Below are 15,795 nucleotides of genomic sequence, written 5' to 3' on the forward strand. Positions count from 1 at the left end.
TTAAACTCAGGACCTAGGCACTATCATTTAACTTTTTCACTCAAAGCTGGTGAATCTGGTGGTTAATTGGAGATGAAAGTCTCAGATTTCTTGCTCAAGCTGATCCTTAGATTTTAGCTTCCTGGTAGTTCAGATCCACAGGTATGAGTCACAAGCATTCATTGATGTAGACTTTTTTTTTTTTTTTCCTGTGGGTTGTGGCACTTTGAGCCATAGCATCATTTCCAGTTTTCTGGAAATGCTAGTTAACTGGAGTTGAGTCTCGGGGGCATTTTGCTGCCTAAACCTCGATCCTCAAAACTCAGCCTCCTGAGTAGCTGAGTATACAGGAGTGAGCCACCAGTTCCTGGCTTATAGACTTATTTCAAACCAGTTACAGTATTAAATCTCTCCTGTTTCAAAGTGTTTTCAAAGTTGCTTTCCTTTAGCTCCAAGTCCAGGAAAATGTTACAAAGTCTAGTTAACAATTTTATTTTAAAGGAAATAATTCAAAATACAAAAGTCATCAAATGCTGAATATTTACAATTCGGTTATCTACAATGAACAGTGCAGAGCATAAAACATTAAGATGGAGAAGGAATTATACACAGTACAGTAAGCAGCGTTGTGTCACTGGTGGCTCTACCTGGAGAGACCACCTTCGCTTCCTTTTGTCTATCCAGAAAGGGTCACTCCTAGTCCACCCAGCGGGAAGACAGCCTCGGGGGAAGGCGCCATTTCTCAGGAACGTGTTATCTAGAAAAGATAAACATGCCTGTCAGTAATAAAGTTATGAGGAATGTAGTCTGCAATTAGTATTGTCTCTCATAAAATTGTGTCAGCAGTGCAGAATAGAAAGTGCAAGTGCATGCTGCTTAGTTAGCCAAGTGCCAAGAACACAAGAGGATCCACGGCAAGGCTTCCTTGTCTCAAAGGAGCCGCAACTTGTAGGGCTCTGGCGAGAATGTGGAGACTGGAACCCCTCATATGTTGCTGTTGTGACTGTAAGACGGGAGAGCCTGTGGAAAATTATAGAGTTCAAGCACAGCAGGAACACCAGTGGTGCTGCCACGCTGAGGAGGAGGCTGGAGCGGGCACACACACAGAAAGCCTTGTGATCCGCAGTCACTGGGAGTTTTCAGAAGGGAAGCAGAGGCACTAGACAGATGAGGGCAAAGAAGGGCAGTTATCCCTCAGTTCTGACTGTGTGTGTGTGTGTGTGTGTGTGTGTGTGTGTGTGTGTGTGTGTGTGTGTGTGTGTGTGTGTCAGAGATGCACGCACCAACGCCGAATCAGGGTTTCTTTCCCTCTAAAGTTTTCTGCTTTTTCCGCAGGGCTTTTGGCTTGCTGGCTGGTGGGGTGCTTACCTGCCCTGGCTGCTCACTTTCCATGTCTGGCTGCAGGTATTGGGTACAGTCTGAAACTTTTTTCAGCTGGCCAGCGTTTAATCTCTCTGAACACATAGGACACGTGCTTTCAGTGTTTAACATGCTGTTTGGGGAAAGAAAATTCAGAGGAAATGAAACAATTTCTTTACCTTTGGGACAGTCTAATGTGAAAATGAAATACCTCATGTTTATATCTTTAGGAAGGGGACTTGAACTCAGGGCCTCATACCCTGGTACTCTACCACTTGAGCTACACCTCCACCCCTGGCTTTTTGATGGTTACTTGAAGGTAATAGTCTACCTGGGCTGGCTTTGAACCCTGACCCTCTCAGATCTACGCCTCTTGAGTAGCTAGGATTTATAGGTGTGAGCCACCAGGGTGTGACTCTGTTTATACCCCTTAACACATGTTCACCATGCAATTTAAGCACAAGAAGGTCTCGTTCCAGAGGGAGGCTTCTCCTAAGACTTAGACAAAGGTGAGCTTTGGCATCTTCAGGAATATGATGTAGGGAGGGTGGGGTGAGATTTTTTTTTTTTGCCAGTCCTGGGACTTGAACTCAGGGCCTGAGCACTGTCCTTGGGCTTTCTCAAGGCTAGCACTCTTACCACTTGAGTCACAGCACCATTTCTGGCTTTTTCTGTGTATGTGGTACCAGGCCCTCATACATGCTAGGCGAGCACTCTACCACCAGGCCTTGTTCCAGTGTCCTGAGTAAGGGAAACAACAGGCACTCACGTCTTCAGTTCCGAATAGAGCGCGGGGAACTCACAGTGTGGACACATGGTCCAATCATCTTTCAACATGTGCCGGCCCTGCAAACAGTATGTTCAAGGTGAAGCTTGTCCTTAAAAATTCCCACCGTTATGAAAATCATAAATTATGAAATCTATGCTTTCTCAATTAGAGATGACACTGGATTAAAGCTAGATTATAATTGTTAACTTTGTGTTTAGCTACAGAATGACCTATTTCTTACATTAGTACCTGAATTTCCTTGAAAGTAGATCTTATGGACTGAAGGATTAGCAATTGGATATTTTAAAGTTTTCTGATAGTGGGTCTTACAATTCATAAATACCACCACTTAGGAAAAGCTCTGGCATGCCAAGCTTTGCCCAGCCCTCTTGTCAGTCTAGTTGGTCTCTCTGGGTAGATGTCACTGCAGTCATGCAAAGTGCATCTTGTTCTCTAGCCACTAGGGGGCAGAAGAAGTTTGATCCTGAGTGCTATTTGCCTCACATTGGCTTCTAGATGCCACCATTACCCTGGTCATTATAGGGTTTGACTAGAAGGTTCAGCTTTGATGGCTGAAATCATATGCTACACGTTGCAGGAAATTGGGGGGCTAAAATCACTTCAGAAGTGAAGAAAATAAAGCGTTTGAGTAGGAAATATTACAGAGAAGCCTACCGTGGCAATGCAGTAGGGGATGTTGTTTTTGCAGCCAGGACAGAGGAGTTCACATTCTGGGAGAAGAAACTGGCAGAAAGGGCATGGGGTCGTGGTCTCTTCCGCCTCTGTTGTATAAGGTCTCCTGTGAGGAAGCATCACGTGTCATTCAGTTCAGGTGATGGTAGCTCTGCTCTATAATCCTAGCTACTCAGGAGACTGAGATCTGAGGAGTGAGGTTCAACGCTAGCCCAGGAAGGCAAAGTCTATGAGATTCGGATCAACAGGTAACCGCCAAAAAGGCAAAAGTAGAACTGTGGCTTAAGTGGTAGAGTGCCAGCCCTGAGGGAAAAAGTTGGAGGATAGTACTCAGGCTCTGAGTTCAAGCACCAGGACCAGTACCAAAAGAGAAACAAAAAGACCACCTCATTTCATACCATGTGGCCCGGAGGAAAGCGTGTGACAGCCACTTCATAGCAAGACTGACTCACCACCAGCTGCTAGGCTAGTTCCACGGTCAGGTTCTAGGCAGGGGGTGGGCTTGATACTCCAGATGGCACAGAATGGCTGGAGTGCTGAACTTGGTATTTCTCTCTCTTTCTCTTCTGTGAAACAGAACTGTCAAGGGCCACTGGGAGCTGTTCTAATGGAACTTGGTGACAGTGGAAATATTCTAATTCTGTGCTGTCCTGTATGGCAGCCAGGAACCAGGCATGTGTAGCTTTGTGTGTGTGGGGGGAGGGGGGTCATGGGGCTTGAACTCTGGGCCTGGGTGCTGTTTCTGAGCTCTTTAGCTCAAGGCGACTGCTCTACCCCGTAAGCCACAGCGCCACTTCGTTTCTAGTGGAATAAGAGTCTCACAGAACAGAGGTCCTCAGTAGCTAGGATTACAGGTGTGAGTCACTGGCCGGCCACGTGTAGCTTTTGACAACTTGACATATGGGGAGATGAAGGACTGAGATAAACCATTTAATTAAATTTCAAGAGTCACCTGTGACAAGGAGGTACCATTCTGGACCACATAGCTAAAGACTCGTAGGCACACGGGGAGAGTGGCACTAGCCGTGTTGTTCTGAATAAAAAACAAGGATCCTTTATTTCTTCTGGGATGGGATATGGTGTTGGCAGGTGTAGCAGCCACTCTGCAATCACGAGAACAGCTCTGTGCTATGGATGGCATCAAGGGATCCTATTCTTGGTGGCAACAGGACCCAGTGGCACCAGCCCTGGACTATGAAGTCTTGTGTGTGAGTCACAAAGATCTTGACCTGTTCAAGACAGCAGTAGAGTTTCTCCCGCCGTCTACTAAACGTAATCCCTCATCCCCGGAGAAGCAGCTGTGTTCATCTACCTGACCATTCCCTCGATCTTCTTCTTGTATTTAGAATCGATTTTGTTGCGGTACTCGGGCCTCATCAGCATAGCTGCAAAGCTGAAAGCGGAGTTCCGCAGGCCTGCCCGGTGGCACTCGATCACCGTGGAGGTCAGGATGGGCACAATGTCTGCAACAGAAAAAGCAGAAGGCCTCAGGGACGCCGGCAGGACTGCATCCAGGTTCTGCAAGAAAGCTGGAGCGACCTTCTCTGAGCTCTGCACGCTCTGCAAAGACCCAGAGGATCTTTGTCTTGGAAGGATGGAGTAGCACTAGAGGAAGGCTGGCTCCCCCTCCCAATCCACCATGTCACCCTGCATATGAGCTCCCAGAGGTCCCTGCACACCCTCCTGGATACACTGTTGCACATGACAGGACTGTGATTAATAGCTTAGGAAAGTTGAACATGTTATTATCCGTGTGGGACCTGATTCTCAGATCCTCAGATTTACTGCTCAGAGAACATGACCTTTTCAAAGTCATTCTAAAATTGCTTCTTCCTGAAAGTGCACATTCATTTCCATTGCCACCAGCACGGAGACTGCAGACCCTGCTCCTTCCCCGCCTTGCACCGCAGGCTGTATGATAACCTTCATAGCCTTTTTGTGTAACAGCAGAAATATATTCAGAGAATGGGGCTTGGTGAATTGCAAGTAGGTCCCTCTAACTTCTGTATGACCATGAAGTAAATGTTTTTTTTTTTCCTTTGTGTCAGTACTGGGGCTTGAACTCAGAGCCTGGGCACAGTCCCTGAGCCTCTCTGTGCTCAAGGATAGTATTCTACCATTTGAACCACAGCCCAACTTCTGGCTTTTTCTGAGTAGCTTATTGGAGATAATGGTCTCACAGACTTTCCTGCCAGGGTTGGCTTTGAACCATAGCCCTCAATCTCATCTCTTGAGTAGCTAGGATTACAGGTATGAGCCACTGGCACCCAACTGTTGTTTTTTTATTTATTTATTTTTTTTACAGTTTTCAGTCTGTTGGAAAAATACCAAGATTCTTTTGACAGGCTAAAGCAATAGGCATTGAACTTTGTGTTCAAAAAATAAAGTTTTATGAGAATCTAGACCTCATTCATGTATGTACTGTTCACACCAAAGTGAAATAATAGGTGGGACAGACCAAATGGCTCACCAAACCTGAAACACTTAACATCTACTCATTTAAAACACAGCAGTTTTGGGGCCGGGAGTTTGGCCTAGTGGCAGAGTGCTTGCCTAGCATGCACGAAGACCTGGGTTCCATTCCTCGGTACCACATACATAGAAAAAAGCCGGAAGTGGTGCTGAGGCTCAAGTGGTAGAGCTCTGGCCTTGAGAAAGTCCAAGGACAGTGCTTAGGCCCTGAGCTCAAGCCCAGGACTGGGAAAAAAAAAAAATCAGAAGGCTGGACCGCAGGCATGGCTCACGAGGTAGAATGTCTGAGCAAGCAAGAAGCCAGCAAATGGGGGCTCCTGAGTTCACACCCTGGTTAATGTCCCAAAACCAAACCAACAACAAACTAGTTTAAAAGTGGCAAATCTTGGGGCCGGGAGTTTGGCCTAGTGGTTAAAGTACTTGCCTGGTTCGATTCCTCGGTACCACATACATAGAAAAAAGCCAGAAGTGGTGCTGAGGCTCAGGTGGTAGAGCTCTAGCCTTGAGAAAGTCCAAGGACAGTGCTCAGGCCCTGAGCTCAAGCCCAGGACTGGCAAAAAAAAAAAAAAGAAAAAAAGTGGCAAATCTTTTAGAGGAAAGGTTAGAGCAGTGGGACCTGGTCTTGTCAGGAGCCTGACCTCCTGGCTGACCTTGCAGCCCATGGTGATTAACTGCGCTCCCTCTGTGCTCATGGTAGCACTGAGCAGCACTGGGCGGGAGGTCCCGGGCATCCAGGCTTGATTTGGGGAGCGGTCTCACCACTTCCCGAAGTGCACGGGACCCAGTGTGGCCCCATGTCCACTTGGACACCGGGTTCCTGGGGGGTTGGTGCATTCGCGCAGGCTCTGTGGAGCCACAGGGAGGCTCCCCGCGGCTTTTGCCTGGGCCTGGTTTCCTCTGGGGAACATGCACAAGAGTCAGGGAGGCTGAGGGGGTCCTGGGGAGCCATGGTGTTACCAGGCGGAGGGGGCGTTGAACTTGGAGAGCGCCTGCAGGTCCCCCTGACTGAGGGCCAGACTACTCACGGGAAGGGAATTTGCTAATGTTGTTGGCCACGCGGATGAGCATGCGCGCCCCCTTCAAGTGATCTCCGTTCTTCACGTGAATCTGCAATGAAAACAAAGTTCTTCGAGACTTACATTAGCAGAGGGGAAAGGGTAAGTGGGGGGGGGGAGGTGGAGGGAGTCAGTGGTTCTCCCACCCTAGCCTTGCAGATTTAATTACCTACAACCAACCATGATCTGAAAATATCAGTCTTCACTCTTCTGAGACAAAGACCACGTAACTTTTTTTTTTTTCCCCAGTCCTGGGCTTGGGCTCAGGGCCTGAGCCCTGTCCCTGAACTTTCTCAAGGCTAGAGCTCTACCACTTGAGCCTCAGTACCACTTCTGGCTTTTTTTTATGTACATGGTACCAAGGACTCGAACCCGGGTCTACGTGCATGCTAGACAAGCACTTTAACCACTAGGCCAAACTCCCGGCCCACCACATAACTTATTATAGTGCCGGCACTGCTGGCTCATGCCTGTAATCCAAGCTACTGAGGAGGCTGAGATCTGAGGGTCTTGGTTTGAAGCCAGCCTGGGCAGGAAAGTCTGTAAGACTCTTATCTCCAATTAACTACTAGAAAACTGGAAGTGGTGCTGTGGTTTATGTGGTAGGGCACTAGCCTAAAGCACAAAGTGGCTCAAGGATAGTGCCCAGGCTCTGAGTTCAAGCCCACAAGCAGCCAAGAGAGAAAGAAAGAGAAAATACATAGTGTGTAGTGTTGTTATATCTGGGTGCTAGATGGAAAATGGGATTTGTTTTCCTCAAAAGTTTCATAATGAATGTGTTTTTATCTTTATAGTAAAAAAACTATCATATTGAAAGGAGTGGAATTTTGCCAGGCACTGGTGGCTTATGTCTGTAACTAGCTAATGGGGGGGGGGGGGGAGAGGTGGAGATGAGGAGGGCTGTAGTTTGAGGCCAGCCTCAGCAAAAAAATGTTGAGCTCTTATCTCAAAAAATAACCAGAGCAGGGCTCACTTCGGCAGCACACACAACCAAAACTGGAACAATACAGAGAAGATTAGCATGGATGACACACACATTTGCGAAGTATTCTACATTTAAAATATTAATAATAATAATAATAATCAGAGTGGTAGCCAGGAATTGGGGGTTCGTGCCTGTAATCCTATTTACAAAGGAGGCTCTGGATGATGGTTCAAAGCCAAACCTGGACGAGAAAACAGTCTTTGAAATTCCATCTCCAATTGGCCAGCAAAATGCTAGACTAGAGGTATGGTTCAAGTAGTAGAGTGCCAGTCGTGAATAAGAAAGCCACGCGAAAGCATGAAGTCCTAAGTTTAAGCACACACACACACACACACACACACACACACACACACACACACACAAATACAAAGCCCAAAACTAGATAGAAGCATGGCTCAGGTAGTAGAGAACCTGCCTAATCATGTGAAAGGGTATCAATGTATGTGAATTAATGCACCTTCTATCTGGCAAATATCATGTAACCCTTTTACTAATTACAATAAAAAAAAAAGAAAAGAAAAGAGAACCTGCCTAGTAAGCAAGAAGCCTAGGATCATCAAAAAAGAAAAAGAGTAACTGGAATTTTAAAAATTTAAACTTGAGTTGATAAAGTGAACAAGTTCTAGCTAGACAAAAATGTATTAAGATTTTTATTTTTATTTTTGGTGCTGGTCCTGAAATTCAGGGCCTGTGCACGGTCCCAGAGTTGTTTTTTTTGGTTGTTGTTCAAGGCTAGCGCTTTACCACTTGAGCCACAGGTCCTCTTCCAGCTTTTTGGTGATTATTGGAGATAAGAGTCTCATGGACTGTCCGTCCAACCTGGCTTTGAACCATGATCTTCAGTTCTGGTGCTATATTTTTTAAAAATATAAATTATTTCTTTTTTTTGCCAGTTCTGGGGACTGAACTAACAGTCTGAGCCCTGTCTTGGGCCTTCTCAAGGTTAGAGTTCTATTACTTGAGCCACAGCACCATTTCGAGCTTTTTCTATGTATGTGGCACCAAGGAATTGAACCTGGGTCTTCAGGCATGCTAGGCAAGCATTCTACTGCAAGGCCAAACTCCTGGCCCCTGAGATATATTTTTTTCTCATAGGTAATAATACCTATAATCTTCAAAGACAAAGCAATATGTAAGTCACACTGGCCCAGCCAGTCCCTCTGTCCTCAGCTCTGTGTGCTCAGCCATTGGTGCCCGGCCTCTCCACCCTGGGCCCTGGGCCTCATTCCTTTAGGAAACCATTCTGAAGTCCTGCCCCCCCCTCCCTCCCCAGCCTCACCTTCACTAGCACGTAGCTGTGCAGGATCATGAGGTTGGTGGCCATCTCAGAGGGGATTTTGATCTTCTGGGACTTGAGTTCTGCGTACATGCTGAAGAGAACGTCGTGTGCATTCCGGTAGTTTCCTTGAAAAGAGGTGGGATCACATTACCGTCAAGGAAGGAATTGGAAGGGCTCTTTGGCCTTGAGTATTCATTATGTGACCTGTGATACCTCAGCCATTTCTTCTGCACAGTCATTCAGCAGTTTTGCCTGTGTTAATGGCTGCTTTCCTCTGTGGAAAGGTCATGTCTTTCTAGAAGTTACACTATTTCCCCGGGTGTTATTCCTCCCCCTCCTCCTCCCTCATCACCCTCCTGTACTTCCAATTCCACCTCTCTTGCACAGGCCTGCCTTGTTTTCTGGTACTAGGGCTTGAACTCAGGGTCTGGGGACTGCCCCTGAGAGTTTTTTCTTTTTTTAATTCAAGCCACACCCCCGCGTCCAGCTTTTGGTGGTCAATGTGCTTTCTTGGCTGAGACTCTTCCAAATCACAGCCTTCAGATTTTAGCCTTTAGAGGAGCTAGGATTACAGTGTGAGCTCCAGGGGAGCTAACTGCGGGCAGCTTGTAGGAAGCCTACGAAAGGTAGCACAGGCCCTGGGTTCAATTTCCTGCACTGAAAAAACGAAGCCCTTGAGGCAATAAGACTGGGTTGTAAATTCAGGAGCAGAGGCCCTGTGCTGTCAGTGCTTCTGTCCGTCCCTCTGTCCATCTGGGAAAAAAGGGCTGGGCACTGTGCCATGTGCCTCTTCTCCCCTTCAGCAACACCAAAGAGCACAAGTAGGAGGATCACAGCTCAGGGTGGCCTCACATAAAGTGAGATAACCAAGGTATATAGGGGGTGGAAGCATGGCTCAAGTGGTAGAGCACCTGTCTAGCAAGAGACTTAGTGTTCAATCCAAGCACTGCCAAAAGAAACACAAATAACTGAAGATGACTAAAGAGTCAGATCCATAATAATATGACATAATGATCTCCCACTCAGCAATATTTCTTAGCGAGATGAGGTCAAGTGCATGGACTGGAAAGAAATGCTGTGTGTACAGGAGGGACTGTGCAATGGAAAGGTCACAGGTTATTGACCCAGAGATGCAGACTGTGAGGTCTCAGGGAGGGAACAGTCCTAAGGAGGGGCCTTCCATCCAGTCACCCCCCCACACACCCTCCCGCCCCCCTCCCCTGCGATGGTGCAATTCTTTCACTTCTCTGAATCCTGGCAGTTGCCTTCTCCATTGGGGTTCAAAGCAAGCCTTAGACTGGAAACTGGCTATTTTTTCCTGGTGAGAATGGGGAAGACGTATGGCCTGATTCCACACCTGGGTCTAAAAATATAGTAGGGACCCGGATCTAGCGATGTAACTGAGAGGCCATGCGCGAGGCTTTGGGTTTAATTCCAACACCACAAAACCCAGCGACACCAAGGACCTACCTGCGGATTGCTCTTCCCTGGCAATGATGATGGCAGTCCGGGCGGCTTCTCGGTATTGTTTCAGCGCCATGTACAGTCGGAACAAGTACTTGGCATCCTGACACAGAAACCATTAGAGAAACCTTAATTTCCTCATCGATCAAGGGGAGAAACATCTGCCCTTTGCCATTTCAGTTAGAATAGTAGTCCTCTGTCAGTAACTGAGGATTCATCAGTCGATGCGTGTTATCCAACAAGTACCAAGACTGGTATGCGCTGCTAGCTTTGTAGGAAGGTAGGAAATACTAGTTCAGTTAATGCTCGCGGCACCCAAGGAGGCACGGCGAGCACCCCAACTCCTGAAACAGACATTGGGGCAGAGGCAGGATGTATGGTACCCTCAGTCTGTTCCTGCCATGCTTCCACAGAGTGCTGCTTATTTGTCTGGCAATAGCTTTGAGCCAGCTGCTGTGCCTCAGGTCTGTATTTCTGACTTTTCAGGAGGCTGAGACCTGAGGACTGAGGTTCAAAGGCAGCTGGGCAGGAAAGTGCAAGAGACTCTTACTTCCATTAACCACCAAAAAGCCAGAAGTGGAGGTGTCGAGTTTATAACCTAGAGTGAAAAAGCTCGGGAACTGCACCCAGCCTCTTCCTCTTCTTCCCCTCCCCCCCCACATTCTGAAACAATGTATAACCTGGCCATATTCAGGAAGATTGTAACTCATATGTCAATTTTTTTTATCTTATGAGTTTTTCTTTGGACTTTGCCATTTTTCACTGTCTTCACGTTAGAAGGTTAAGTGGAGGTGGTCTCAACACCCTTGTCTGGGTCTCACTGGCTTTATCTGTAATATAAAGGAAATGGACTCAGGTGCTAGCGCGCACTCTAGCCACGACAGCGTAATGATCTTTCTTGAGATCTCTGAAAAGAGACCTTCTTGCACACAAGGGGCGAGGGTCTGGGCTCTCCAGGGCATGCAGTCTCTTTTCACTGAGTGTAGAGAAGACTGGTTTCTGCAGGAATCCACACATAGCATCATGGATAGATTGAACTACACTCGCGACAATTCATTTCTGCCTAAGTAACTTGGTTTTTGTTGTTGTGGTGGTGGTGGTGGTTGTTTTGGTGGTCCTAGGGTTTGAGTTTAAGGCCTCAAGCATTCTACCTCTTAAGACACAACCTCTAGGCCTTTTTACTCTTTAGGTTATTTTTCAGACAGACTCTTACTTCTTGCCTGGGCTGCCCCTGAATTGAGATCAACTGACCTCTGCCTCCCTTGTAGCTAGAATTATAAGGGTTTATCATCTCATTCAGCTTAGTGAGTTACTTTCAAGCTTCATATGGTGGCTCACGCGTGTTATCCTAGTTGCTCAGGAGGCTGTGATCTGAGGATTGTGGTCTAATGACAGCCTGAGCAAGAAGACTGTGAGACTCTTCTCTCCAATTAACCACCAGAAAACTGAAAGTAGTGCTATGGATCAAAGTGGCAGAGCATTAGCTTTGAGAAAAAGAGCTCATGAACAGTGCCCGGGCCCCACAACCCATCACAACAAACAAAAACTACTTTTCCCAATGGAAAGTCATAGGTTCAGGGATAATTTTTCGTAATTCCTAGAATAATCCAAACTAACACTTTAGGAAGATGGGGTGGTGAGGACTGTTCTGTAGGGCTGGGGATCCAGCTCTCTCACAAGTGGACATCAGCTCTAAAGAATGACATGTGAGCTGGGCGTCGGTGGCTCATGCCTGTAATCCTAGCTACTCAGGAGGCTGAAATCTGGAGATCACAGTTCAAAGGCAGCTCAGGTACCAAAGTCCATAGATTCTTTTTTTTTTTTTTTTTTTTTGCCATTCCTGGAGCTTGAACTCAGGGCCTGAGCACTATCCGTGGGCTCTCTCAAGGCTAGAACTCTGCCACTTGAGCCATAACATCATTTCTGGCTTTTTTTTTCTATGTATGTGGTACTGAGGAATTGAACCTAGGTCTTTGTGCATGTTAGGCAAGCACTCTACCACTAGGCCAAACTCCTAGCCCTCTGTGAGACTCTTACCTCCAATGAATCACCAGAAAATCAGAAGTGGCACTGTGGCTCACGTGGTAGAAAGCTAGCCTTGAGCTACTCAGGCCCAGATTTCAAACCCCACTACTGGAAAAAAAAGAAAGAAAAAAAAGAGTGGCGTGTAATGGCCTCTCACATGGTCAGATAGTCTATAGGACCGGAGCTACTTTCAGAGGGACAAGTTCACAGGTCTGTACTGCAAATGTGTCACAGGTGACAACAGGGTTGGATAAAGTAAAACCACAAATAAGCAGCCTGCAAAAAAGAATCTCCTGTACCTTAGGCATGCCGTCACTCTCGCCCATCAGATGGTCAATCAGCTGGTTGGTCAGCAGTTCATCCTTGGCTTGGCCAACCTGTTTCATAAGAGAAAAATCAGCCATTTCACTATCATAAACCTACTGAAGAAGAGCTAATCTGCTAAGGAAGAGAGATAGCTGTACATAAAAGTATCTCATAGAAGCTTGGAATCCTCGCTACTCAGGAGGCTGAGATCTGAGGACCATGGTTCAAAGCTAGCCCAGGAAATCCCTAAGACTTTTATCTTCAATTAGCCACCAGAGAACCAAAAGTGGCACTGGAGCTCCAAGTGGCAGAGCACTAGCCTTGAGCTGAAGAGCTCAGGGACAGTGTCCAGGCCCAGAGTTCAAACCTCACCACCATCAAAAAAGTAACTCACAGAGATAGATCATAATACACAGCATACATAATAATTAAGATGATAGCATCTATCTTTCTTTCTTTCTTTCTTTCTTTCTTTCTTTCTTTCTTTCTTTCTTTCTTTCTTTCTTCCTTTCCTTTCCTTTCCTTTCCTTTCCTTTCCTTTCTTTTCTTTTTGCCAGCCCTAGGGCTAGAACTCGGGGCAATGCCATTGGGCTTTCTCAAGGCTAGCATACTACTACTTGAACCACAGCGCCACCTCCAGATTTTTCTGTGTATGTGGTAGTGAAGACTGGAACCCAGGGCTTCGTCGTGTGTACTACTCAAGTACTCTATAACTAGGCCATGCTCCCAGCCCCTAGCTCTTCTTTTGGTAAGGATATATAACTAAACCAAGCGAAGAAACTAAAGATTTTTTTTTTTAAAAAAGTATGTCTGGTCATTTTATCTATGACAAATACTCCATGGTACTTAAGGGAGATGATGTTTTGATAAATGATACTAGGTCAACTAGATCAAAACTCAGGTACTCAACTAGGTCAACTTTAAATCTTGATCCTCAAATCTCAGCCTCCTGAGTAGCTAGGATTACAGGTGTGAGCCACCGGCCTGGCCAAATTAGACTTTTTAAAATGTAAGAAGTAATGAATAGACTTTAATCAAGACACTGTCCGAAAATCAGAAGGCACATACCTTAAGAGGTTTTCACAATACATATATCTGACAAAAAAGTTAAATCTTGAATATTACAAATTCGTAAGAATGAGATGGTACAATTTCAAACGGGAGAACAGACTGTGCACATAGCACTTGACAAAAGAGGGAATTCAAGTGGCCGACAAACACGTGAAAAGCTGCTTGATATCAATAAAAACAAATGGGATACCATAATGAAATATTGCTGCACATCTATTAAATAACAGATAAATGCTGGTAAAAATGTGGAGCAACCAAGATTCCTGGAAAGAATGTTGGGTAGTATCTACTATGTACTGTTAAAAATATGTACACCTATGACCTAATAATTTGAATTCTGCTTATATTCCCCTAAAGTTGAGTGCTTATTCCATCAAAAAACAGGACATGTCCATGCTAGAACTGACCAAATATCGATAGAATGAGGGGTAAATGAATGATTGTACAGTTTTATAGATTTCTACCCAGCAATGAATAAGAATGGATTACAGCTACATGCACTATGACAAGGTTCATTCATCTCGAGACACAATGCTGACTAAAAGAAAGAAGACACACAAAGGTACGCATGGTTCTGCTTCTATGAAGTTCATAAACAGGAGAAATCACACTCTGAGGAGGTGTCAGGATGGTGGTTAGCTTGGCAGGGGAGCCAACTAGGGCTGACATGCAGTGAGCTAGATCAGGATTACACACGTACATATACGAGAAAAATCCAGTTGTAGGACCAGCCCTCAGAATTGTTAAATATACTATTTGTAAAGCTATAAAACAGTTGCAGGTTCTTATCCTTTAGATATAGATACTTCTAGAAAGGAAGTGATATCTGATATGCTTTAAAATAATCCAAAGAAGGTAAGACTACAAAGTCTATAAGTCACAAGTACATGAGTCTGGGGCCAGGAGTTTGGGTCTAGTGGTAGAGTGCTTGCTTAGCACGCACAAAGACCTGGGTTCGATTCCTCGGCACCACATACATAGAAAAAGCTAGAAATGGTGCTGTGGCTCAAGTGGTAGAGCTCTGGCCTTGAGAAAGTCCAAGGACAGTGTTCAGGCCCTGAGTTCAAACCCCAGGACTGGCAAAAAAAAAGAAAAAAGAAGTACATGAGTTTGTTATGCTGTTCAGTCTACTTTTGCATATACTCAGAAATCTCTTCAAAAGGTTTTTATTTATTCATTTTTTTATACTGGTAGTCTTGAAAGTTGTGTTAGAATTTACTTACAGTTTCAATTGCCATTTCTATTGCCACATTATCTTCTGAGCTTGGGCACTTCAGGAAGTGTTTAAGTGCCTGAAAGAGAAACATATAACAATGAAAAATTTTTCAGTGTGTTCACACTGAGATAAACAAAGCTTTCGCACCAACTGTAGCTCTTTTTCACAAATTATACTTTGTAAAAATATGTTCATCTTAACTGGGGGCTTGTACCATGTGAAATCTTAAACATATACTTCAAAGGCTGGCCCTTGTTTTGAAAACCTGGGAGAATCCAGTTAACCTTCTAAAGAGTGTGGATCTGATTTCTCTTGAGTGGTAGGCCTGGGTGCTGTCCTTGAGCTTCAAGGATAATGCTCTTCCACTGAGCCACACATCCACTTCCAGCTTTTTTGAGTAGTTTATTGGAGATAAAAGTCTCATAGACTTTCTTGCCTAGTCTGGCTTTGAACTGTGATCCTCAGATCTCATACTCCTGAGTAGGTAGGATGTAAAGGTGTCTGGAAGGATTTTTTTTTTCTTTTTTTAAGCAAATACTAACTCGAGAATATTGGCCACAAAGCAGGAAGAATTTTCCAGCCTGGAAATGTTTCTTTTCTCCTTCAAAGTATAAGGCAATGCTTTGGTAGTCTTCATTAGTTGTGTCTTCAGAACCTGCAAGAGAAGTTTGTTGAGTATTGGGACAGAACTAGTTTAACTTTGATTGCTAATTTAAAAATATTTAAAAGGAACAATCTATAAATGGGAGACCCCCCCCCCGCCTTTTTTGTTTGGTTAGTTGGTTGGTTGTGAGGCTTGAACTCTGGGCCTGGGCTCTGTCCTTGAGCTTTTCAGCTCAAGGCTAGAGTTCTACCCGTTGAGCCACAGTACCATTTCCAGTTTTCTGGTAGAGATAAGAGTCACTTGGATTTTGGTGCCCTGGCTGGCTTTGAACCACGATCATGAATAGCTAGGATAACAAGCGTGAGCTACCAGTGCCCAGCTAAGACACCCTATTCTTTTTATTTTTTTGTCTGTTGTGGGGCTTGAACTCTGGGCCTGGGCGCTGTCCCTGTGTTCTTCAGCTCAAGGATACCACCCTACCCCAGGAGCCACAGCACCATTTCTGCTTTTCTAGTGGT

The 15,795-nt window shown here is 45.4% G+C and overlaps 1 protein-coding gene and 1 pseudogene across 1 annotated transcript in view; one reads left to right on the forward strand and one right to left on the reverse strand.

Moving 5' to 3' along the window:
- Positions 1-1,272: 1,272 nt before the first annotated feature.
- Wdr19 (WD repeat domain 19) overlaps positions 1,273-15,795 on the reverse strand; it is a 49,289-nt gene continuing 34,766 nt past the window's right edge. The window contains exons 27-36 of the mRNA XM_090343165.1: positions 15,216-15,328; positions 14,681-14,749; positions 12,380-12,457; positions 10,062-10,158; positions 8,592-8,716; positions 6,298-6,379; positions 4,113-4,263; positions 2,783-2,906; positions 2,108-2,184; positions 1,273-1,471 (exon numbers count right to left, since the gene is read on the reverse strand). Coding sequence (XP_090199291.1) covers positions 1,273-1,471; positions 2,108-2,184; positions 2,783-2,906; positions 4,113-4,263; positions 6,298-6,379; positions 8,592-8,716; positions 10,062-10,158; positions 12,380-12,457; positions 14,681-14,749; positions 15,216-15,328 — 1,115 coding nt within the window. The remainder of the gene's footprint in view (positions 1,472-2,107; positions 2,185-2,782; positions 2,907-4,112; positions 4,264-6,297; positions 6,380-8,591; positions 8,717-10,061; positions 10,159-12,379; positions 12,458-14,680; positions 14,750-15,215; positions 15,329-15,795) is intronic.
- Positions 7,293-7,387, forward strand: LOC150055857 (U6 spliceosomal RNA; annotated as a pseudogene).

Source organism: Megascapheus bottae, chromosome 13 (assembly GCF_031878675.1).
Source record: "Megascapheus bottae isolate mThoBot1 chromosome 13, mThoBot2.hap1, whole genome shotgun sequence".
Classification (NCBI taxonomy): domain Eukaryota; kingdom Metazoa; phylum Chordata; class Mammalia; order Rodentia; family Geomyidae; genus Megascapheus; species Megascapheus bottae.